This window comes from Hydra vulgaris, chromosome 09 (genome assembly GCF_038396675.1).
Source record: "Hydra vulgaris chromosome 09, alternate assembly HydraT2T_AEP".
NCBI lineage: Eukaryota > Metazoa > Cnidaria > Hydrozoa > Anthoathecata > Hydridae > Hydra > Hydra vulgaris.
The window spans coordinates 23,570,408-23,580,457 of NC_088928.1; the positions used below are offsets into that span (position 1 = coordinate 23,570,408).

At 25.0% G+C, this 10,050-nt stretch overlaps 1 protein-coding gene across 1 annotated transcript; it reads right to left on the bottom strand.

The window, feature by feature from the left end:
- Positions 1–2,165: 2,165 nt before the first annotated feature.
- On the bottom strand, positions 2,166–9,801 carry LOC105843148 (protein FAM177A1). Its single transcript, XM_065805081.1, has 4 exons — positions 9,325–9,801; positions 7,574–7,640; positions 7,380–7,477; positions 2,166–2,554 (listed from the first exon to the last, which is right to left on the bottom strand). The coding sequence occupies exons 1-4, from the start codon at positions 9,550–9,552 to the stop codon at positions 2,447–2,449; spliced, it is 501 nt and encodes a 166-aa protein (XP_065661153.1). The 5' UTR covers positions 9,553–9,801; the 3' UTR covers positions 2,166–2,446.
- Between the last annotated feature and the right edge of the window lie 249 nt (positions 9,802–10,050).

Consider the following 10,050-nt stretch of genomic DNA (forward strand, 5'->3'; position numbering starts at 1 on the left):
ATCATCCTTAAACCTTCAAACACTTTGTGAAAAATTAAAAAAAGTTTGGCAGGATATTTTAATTTATTTATAAGTAGGAAGAAAATTTTATATTGTTCTTTTGTACAGTTACATATAATTGTAACTGTACAAAGAACAATATATATTACATTACTGTTGTTATTACAATCTAGCAAAGAATATTAAAGTTAAAAAATTTAACCAAATGAAGGTGATAATTATGGCAATTATTGTAATAAAAAAAACTTCATCAAAACAAGCTTTCACATTTGAAGAAGCAAGTTTTAAAAAATATATATATTAATATTACTTCAAAATAAAACATGACATGTTCTATTTTTATATTGTTATACAAGAGGTATTCACAGAAATTCAAAAATAAACACGCTTGATTTTAATGCTTTTTAAAATTACATAATAAAACTAATCATAAAATTTGGAATTATGAAAGATAAATATTGCGAGTGTTGCAAATTATCTGGGCTGGCTATAGCAACCAATAAGCAATATTCTCAAACTTAAAATGTTTCAGTGATGTATACAATTTATATATGGGAGTAATAAGTGTAAAGTTCTGAAAATAAATTAGGTAATTTAAAAAAAATATTTTTCTTGCTAAATAATAGGAATAAATGGGAACTTAATTTGAAAAAACTTATACCAAGTTATATATTATACCAAGTTATATATAATATTCTATTGATATTACTAGGTAAATTTTAAAACTGTTTAAAAAAATCTGTCGTAGGAGAATCACAGCATAGTCAAGTTTTACCAATCGGTTTATAGTCTGTAACAATGGTTGTCATTTTTATATCTTAGAGTTATAAAAACCATTAGGAAAACAAACTAATTCTTTTAAATCTTTATTTTTAAGAAAATTATATGAAAATCACGTTTTGAGTTATGAAGTTTTGTAAAAGTATAAGTATATTGTACAAAATTGGATAGAAAAATCATACTTTATTTGTTATTGGGCATTTACTCAATTTCACTTTTATTAATCAATACTTTTTTTGACATTTGTTTTGATTTTAACTTACGCGCAAAAGCCTCTCTTTCAAAATCAGCGAATCAGATTACACATGACTTTGCCAGTTCTGAGCCTGTATAGGGTTATAAAATATGCCTCCTGGTGTTATGATATTTTTAGAAATTTTAGCTTTTTTAAAACCTTTTTGTTTGTTAAAGTGTATAATATCGTTACGTATATTTGTAAATACTCAATAAAAAAATTCAAAACTATTTTGTATTTTAAAATAATCGAAAAAATTAAAAAAAAAAAAGTTCCAAGAGGCAGGACTCGAACTTCAGAAGCTCGGCGTGCTACCCACTCGGCCACGTTGGTATGTTGTTAAACGAAAATTTTTAAAACTATATGATTTTTTCAACGGAACAAATATTATAGATAAAAATGAAGAAGAGCTTGACGCAATGCAATTTTCAAGTGAAAATCAATCTGTAAAACTTGATAAATGTTTCAGTATGTTTTAACATTACTTAAATTGAAATTTACTTACGTTAGATATTTGCATAAAGCGCTCGAATGAGCACTAACACTACTACTACTATTACTACTACTACTACTACTACTACTACCAATACTACTACTACTATTACTACTACTACTACTACTACTACTACTATTACTACTACTACTACTACTACTACTACTACTACTACTACTACTACTACTACTACTACTACCAATACTACTACTACTATTACTACTACTACTACTACTACTACTACTACTACTACTACTACTACTACTACTACTACTACTACTACTACTACTACTACTACTACTACTACTACTAAAAGGATTAAGTTCAGCAATAATATATAAGATAAAGATAATAACATATATAAAATATCTATATAAGTCTATATAACAGACTTATATAGATATTTTATTATATAGACTTATATAGATATTTCATTATATATTATTATTATATAAAGAAATTTTTTAAAAATTGTTGCTTTTTGATGCATTATAACGAGCATAATTAAATAAACAGAGTATATAATAGTTTATACAAGTAAAAAAAGCAAGTTAAATAATTAAAACTTTTAGTGAAAAAAGTTTTTTTGTTCTTTAATTGTTCTCCAACAAAAAAGTTTGTCACACACCGATTTTCTTGACAAAAATGAAGTTCAAATAGAAAAAAAAGAAAAAATATTTATTTGTTTAAAAAAAAATATTTACATATATATGTATATATAACTCAATAAAGAATTTTAAGAACCCAAAAAATACAATTTTTGCTGATGTAATATTTTCAAAATTTATAAAAATATAGAAACTGTGACTACACCAAACAATATTTGTCATTTAGTAACTCGATAAATATTTTAAATGCCAATGATATAAAGGAAAGCACTTTTCCACAAAATAGGATATATGCTAGTAATGCATTCCTAAAATAATGCAACTATTTGGTTATACTATATTCACCTCGTTTTTATTTTCTGTGTCAGCAGAAGATGATTTATTTCGACAATTAGCATATTCAGTTTCGCGCCTTTCTGCATCTTCCTCTTCTTCTTCCTAAATAAAAATAAAAAGTTTTTAAATCAAAGATCAATAAAAATAGTTTATAAAAAACAATTTTTAAATGTAAAGCTAGTTAAAAATAAAAAATAAAAATAATTTTTTTTAAAAGCAACTTAAAATAAAAAAATAAAATAAACTATAAAAATATTAAAGAAATTGAATTGAAAATTCCTCAGGAACAACTTCATAAGGTGAGGAAATTTTAAAGTTTTAAAAGAAAAGAAAATATTAAAAAGGAAAGGTTTAGAGTATAAAAAAAATAATTCGCCAATGAAAAAAAAAAATAACAGATTTAAAAAAGTTTGAATACAGAGCATTTCAGCAATAGATGACATCCTGTGGCAGTTTTAAAAATAAGTAAGTTGCAATTGAGATTATAAAATTGTAACTAAAAAATATAAATGCAAAAATACTATACATAGCAATATGTTCCAAGTCCAATCCCACCATATCCCTGGTAGTAATGTGCTTGTCTTGTTTCTCTGCGCAGTGGCCTTATTTGTTAAGGATTATGTTTTGTAGTAAAAGAGTTAATTTGTCAAATAAATAAAAGAGAAAAAAAAAAGTAGCCTTCTCAACTGTGGTAGCCCCCTCAGCCTCCGCAAGTAATAACAAAAAAAAAAAAAAAAAAAGGAAACATTTTTTTGCAAAGTACACAGAGAAGCTGTATTTTAATTTCAGCTGACATCTGCTTATATACTTACACATAAATTAATATAAAATAAAAAAAATAAAAAAAAAGACTTTCAGCTATGTGGTAATAATTGGAAAGACCCTGGCAGGTACCATTGAAACATTTCAATAAAAATTTTTTTAGATTCAATTAAAAATTCAGAAAATCAATTAATTAGTTAAACAGATGACCTAGAGACTACATAATGAATAATGAGACATAAATTAATTATTTAAACATAAATTGTTGGTTTAAAAATTGATTGAAATTAAGTTTAAAGAACATTGAGATCACTCCAATGTTTTGTTAAATACCAACTTGAATGTCTTCATTTAAACACCTACTTGATTATCTTCATTTAAAAACCAATTTGAGTGTCTTCATTTAAACACCAATTTGAGTATCTTTATTTAAACACAAACTTGAATGTCTTCATTTAAACATCAACTTGAATATCTTCATTTAAAATTATTGCAAAATGAGTAGTTCTGTTTTGTACAGTACATACACGACCACTTTCCACACTTGTATTTTTGTCACACGAACAACATATTCTAAATATTGCACCAAATACCCAGCACCGAATACAGGTGGAATGCCATACGCATTTTGAGTGTTACTTTTAATTTAGGATCAGATTGTCTCCATTGGATTCAGCATTGGACTGTAGGGTTCTAAATATATCAATTAGACTGGTAAATTTTCAAACACTTTCCGAACAGGCATGATAAGAGGCTTTGTCTGCAACCATAACTAATTCCAATAAACAATACCTGGATGTTACTGATAAAACATAGCTAACATCCACTTATTAAACTTAATAAAGTAGTGTACAGGATGTTAGCTAGCCCAATGGTGCCGCGTAAAACGCGGAATTCCCAATAGGCTTAAAATTCCCAAAAGTCAATGACCTTTTTTTTTTAAAGTGTTTTTTTGAGATTTTTAGGACCTTTTCTACTAAATTCCCAACATTTTCTAGAACAACAACAATAAAAATTCCCAATACGGCAAAAAACGCGGTATAAAATTTATTTCTGGCTAACGCCCTGGTGTAGTGTATAATGATAATGTATATAAGGTCATATTGTATAAATGTATAACACAATGACCTTTTATTCCATAATTATTGCATGTTTTTATTCCATAATTGTTGCATACAAAAAGTATTTACTTACCGTTCCAAAAAGGAGCTTTTATAATTTTAAGCTTATATTGTGCATTTATTTTGATCAATTGATAATCGACAAATTATCAATCAATTATTATTTCCCATTTATGTGTTGTGTTTCTTAGTTACATATTACAATTTCTTAATTACAACTTTCATGTTCTTCATAACATTTTTAAAAGATGTAGTATATTCAAGGGGTAAATTAACCCCTTGAATTTTAAAAGATGTAGTATACTCAAGGGGTAAAGTAATATTGGTCTGACGAGGCTATTTTGTATCAACATCATTTAAAAACATAATGAAAACTTTTTCCCAGGATATAAATATTAGCGATGGCAATTGCTTCAAATAATATACTTTCAAGTTCCCTGAATGGCTTTGGCCAATTGCAATTTGCAATAATTTGCTCTTGATATTAGCTATCTCTTTTTTTTTTACAATTTGTTTTCAATACTAAAGAATAAAAGCTCAAAATAATATATTTTATAATATAAACTTAATCCCTTACTGCATGAATTTATTTGTTTAACAAAACTAATTTTCAAGGTGCAAAAGCAAAATTTTTTTTTGAAAAAAAAATCTTGCTCCAAAATATGGATTTTTATAACTTTTAAAACTATGTTAATAAAATTATCTATGTATGCATGCATGTATGCTGTATCATATATGATACAGCATGCATATATGCTGTATCATATATGATACAGCATACATATATGATACAACATTATTATAAAAATTTAAAACTTAACTATGCAGGAATGATGTATTTTATTAAGTTAATTATACAGACAAAACACTATGTGTAAAAGCAAAGTATTTTTAGATGTAGAAGATTTAAAAACAATTCAACACTTAGACAAAAGACAAAACCACTTATTATATTTGTTTACATTTTATATATATATCAAAGCTGAGCCAACATAAAGTTTACAAGAAGTACAAATATTATCTAATATTGGTCAATGCCCACAGCATCACACCAATATAAGACATATGACCTCCTTTTGCTAGACCCTTACAATACTACAGGGTTCCCACTATTAAAACTGAGGCTAAAAGTAAGGATTTTAAGGAGATTTAAGAAGATATTTTCCTAATATTTAAGGAGATTTAAGGAGAGGTCGCGAACTACAATTTTTTGAAAGAAAAAGTAATGAGAATTAAGGATAAAATAGCTACATTCGAAACAAAATCTTATTTTTTTCAATAAATTTTAAATAAAAACAGAAAAATTATTATAAATTAACATATTACTTTATATATATATACATATACATATATATATATATATATAAATATATATATATATATATATATATATATATATATATATATATATATATATATATATATATATATATATATATATATATATATATATATATATATATATATATATATATATATATATATATATATATATATATATATATATATATATATATATATATATATATATATACATATATATATATTCGAAATATAGGTTTGCAAACTATCAAAAAACTCAAAGAAAACTATCAAAGAACTATTAAAAAATAAAAATGAATAAGGAGAAATTAAGGAGAGCAGTCAAATTTTACCTTTTTTTAAGGTTATTTAAGGACTTTAAAGGAGGATTTTTTTTTAACGATATTTAAGGTTTTTAAGGAGGACTATGTACATTACCTTGTACTATTTAATAAGTGTAACAGAAATCAAAACAAAAATAAACTACTATGAAAATGTGCATAATAATAAACAGAATTATGTTTACACATAATTAAATCGTTGACGCATGCTGTATCATATCAGATACAATTACATATCAAAAATTTACACATTGTTACAAACTTGAGTAAACTTCAAAATTAACTTTATAACTAAAAAGTGATATAAATTTCTCTATTTTAACTTTTTAATCTTAGTTTTTCTAGATTGTATAAACCTATTTTAGCTGAAGAACTTATCAGAACAGCATTTAATGCCTCTAATGGCCATTTTGTTGGTTTAGAAATAGACTATAGTCTATATAACAAGATTTTTTCTTGGTACGCATTTATTCTTTTGTTTTAATCAAAAAAATTTAGCCCAAACATTTTTTTTTTAATCATTCTCTTTAATATGAACACAAAATGTCTCGGAGATTAGAGACCCCTTTAAATTATTACATTTGCAAATAGTGCGAATATCAAATGTAATTGTTATGCAAACTTTTTTACGTAATCGCCATTCAAACTTTATAAGTGGTTTTTATAACATTAACTACTTCTTTTATCTTACCGCTTAAATGATTTCTTTAGACTTAAATATTAAAAATGATCAAAAATGACTTAGGACGTACGTGAATGGGGCGCCAGTTATGTATGCCCTAAGCCATTTTGCCGAAAAAAAATTACCATATTTTAGTTTATTTATATTTATATATGTCAACAAAAGAAAGAAATTAATTTATGTTAAATGATAACAAAAATGTAATATTAAATTTGATTGTTTAAAATTAAAACAAAGAAAAAAATAAAACAAAATTGACATTCCACAATATGTACATTTACAAAATAACACTTCTAGATTTGTTTTTATTAATTAGTAAATTAAACTTGTTTTGCACTAATTTATTTTATTACAGTAGTTTAAAAAAAAATTAATGTCCTTATATAAAATAAAAATAAAGATAATTTTATGATGTCAAAATGAGATGGATTATTGGCAAAATCATCTTTGTGATCTTTTATCGCCATAAATGCGGTATTTATTGCAAAACATTCCATTCTACTGTCAAGTCTTTAGCAACTACTTTAGCCACTATATTAATGGTATTATATTGAAAATTATCAGATTTATATATATATATATATATATATATATATATATATATATATATATATATATATATATAAATAGTCTAGATTATTTAAAGGTTGAAATGTACTAAATTAAAGGACATTGCAAAACTATATTTTAATTGGTAAAACAAAGTTAAGATTCTTTACCTCTTGCTTTAACCTATAATATTCAGCAATAGCGTATTGATATTTTGGTGAAGTAATTCCAAATAAGTCAGCAAGTTTTTCACCACAAAATTCTGCTGCTAAATATTCATAAAAATAAGAATAAATAAAAATTCAATAAAAAAGATGTTTTCTGATTATTAAAAAAATAAAACATAAACAGATATAATTTTTACCATGGAATGTCGACTTTGAAGCACAAACAATATAATACCAAACCCACATTAGCCAATTTAGATCTGCCTTAAATGAAAGTAAACAAATGCATATTAACTAAACACACTAGTTAAAACATGCTTTCCCAGTAAGCAAAGAAAGAGGACCTCCTCTTCTTATATAATGTACAACACATAGAGAAGGAGTTAGACCTTACACTAACCTGTACAGACCTAAGTTTAACTTTTTATTCAACGCTTATTATTTTATCTGTTTTTAATTGTTATAAAAACTTTTATCTAATTATGACATTTTTAATTTTTTTACACAAAAAATTTCCATTTGTTATTATAAGATGCCAACAGAGACACAAAAAAATTTTTTACAAGCAAAATTTTATTGCGAATAATAACTCTGAAAGATTTTAACTGTTATTTAAAATCAACTTCACCATTTCAATATCAACTTCATCATTTTGACATCAACTAGATGTTGTTTGTTTTCACAACAAGATATTATATATTATCATTTGTGATAACAATTTCAGTCTATAAAACAACAAAAACTCCTTTTCAAAACTTAATAAGAGAAACTAAAAAGATGCTTAATAATTTTACCATCGTTTTTTAATTTTTATTAAACGGATTTTAATATTAAAAGTTCAAGACAATTTTTTTATGCTGTTTATGGATTTAAAAAAAATTCAACCAGTTTAATTTAATAAAACTTTGCTGAAATGTTCATTCAACTTATATTTTCATATTCCAATTATTTAATGAAAAAATTATAGCTGAATATTTAGTGCCCCAACAAAATATGTTTCCATAACTACTACCTTATACCTAACTTCTGCACCGATTTTAGCATAAATAAAAATATTTTATGTTTGAAAATAAAACCACTTAGATACCAAATTTAAAATATCTTAATTTGAAAAAAAAAATTATGATGATGTCATTGAAACTTTTAGCTCTATAAAGATTAGTTTCTGACTAACAAATCAATAACTAGGGTGCCTATAAATAAAGTTTTTATAGCAGAAACTGCAGTTTCATTTGCATTCCAGAATTGCAGAATGTAAATGTGACTGCATCTTTTGCTAATGCAGCATATAAACATAATGTGTAATTAAAAATAATATATAGTTAAAATAAATCTATAACTATATTCATTTGTTTAGCATAATTATGGTATGCTTATGCACGAATTCTTTTTTCCTCTTTAAAGTTTTTTTGAAACTATTTGAATTAAATATTCGGAGCTGGTAGCATATTTAGAAGGGTTGATTTATTTGATATAAGCTAACAACCTTAGGTTTATTTGAAACATACAAGGAAAGACATTTTTTTTGTTGTTTATTTAAGCAATAAAAGAAAAAAGAAAAGAAAAGTTAGCATCATAACAAGCAACAAAAATCTTCTAATAATAGTATTTACGTTCTCCACTAAAGTTAAAAAAAAATGTTTATACTTGCAACAACGTTTATTTTTTGATAATGACAAAGTCGTTTTGAAATTAATATTCTTTGAATTTTATTAAAATGCGTTTTTCACCAAAAACTAAAAATAAAACTAGGTTCGTAGTTGTTTTAGTCATTATGTTACAGGGTAAACAGCTTTACAGTAGTAACATTTCTTTTTTCGAGACTTCTCATAGGTTGAACAGCTTTACGGTATGGTAAAGCTGTTTAACCTGTTGCATATGACTGTTTAACCATAAACTTTTTAAACAATTAGAAAAATAAATTCAAACTGATTAGTTACATATTTACAGGATTAACTCTAGCTGGTGGTTCAATATTTTTTTCTTCATCAGATGAGCTTGTTTCTGGTTCTCCCACAAAATCACTTCGGAAATAAATCTTTTTTCGAGACTTCTTTAATTTTTTCTTTCTATTCTCATTGTCGTTTTTAGAATCGTCTTCTGTATCTGCCATGCTTCCATCCAAATTTTCATCTAAAACTATTTCCCTAAATTTTGCATCGTTTTTTTCTTCCATTCCATTTATATAGTTTTAATTTTAATTTGAAAAAGTAGTTATGTAATACAGCTTATCAAATTAATTGTTGTAGTTTGCTAACAACTTAAATAAACAGGTAAATAAATTATATAAATCTTTATTTAATATAAATAAGGATAATGTAAATCGATAAATTAAATATTCGCTTGGCAAGTTAGAACTCAAGTTTAAAAATATCCCCAAAACTGTTACAAATTATTCGGTCTGTCTTGTGTCTCGGTCTGGATTAATCAGATGCGATTACTGTCTTTTATTATCTTTTAGGTTTATTTGACGTTTAAAAACTGAATTGACGTCAAAAGATTGACCTAAGTTGAACAAGTATTATAAATAGAAACTTTAGCGCGGAAAACGTAAAAAGTTGTTTACGGTCACATATATAAACACCTTCGGTTTACTCCGACTCGGAGTCTTTGACGTGATGAGTAATTTTAAAATCGTAAAACTATTAATACAAGTACCGTTCTTAATGGTGTG

What these genes read in the sequence shown, in the direction of transcription:
- LOC105843148 (XM_065805081.1), bottom strand. Translation starts at nt 9,552, where the DNA reads ATGGAAGAAAAAAACGATGCAAAATTTAGGGAAATAGTTTTAGATGAA. An exon ending in CACCAGCTAGAGTTAATCCT is followed by an intron (nt 7,641 to 9,324) that starts GTAAATATGTAA and finishes CTTTCATTTAAG; the next exon opens with GCAGATCTAAATTGGCTAAT. An exon ending in TTCAAAGTCGACATTCCATG is followed by an intron (nt 7,478 to 7,573) that starts GTAAAAATTATA and finishes ATGAATATTTAG; the next exon opens with CAGCAGAATTTTGTGGTGAA.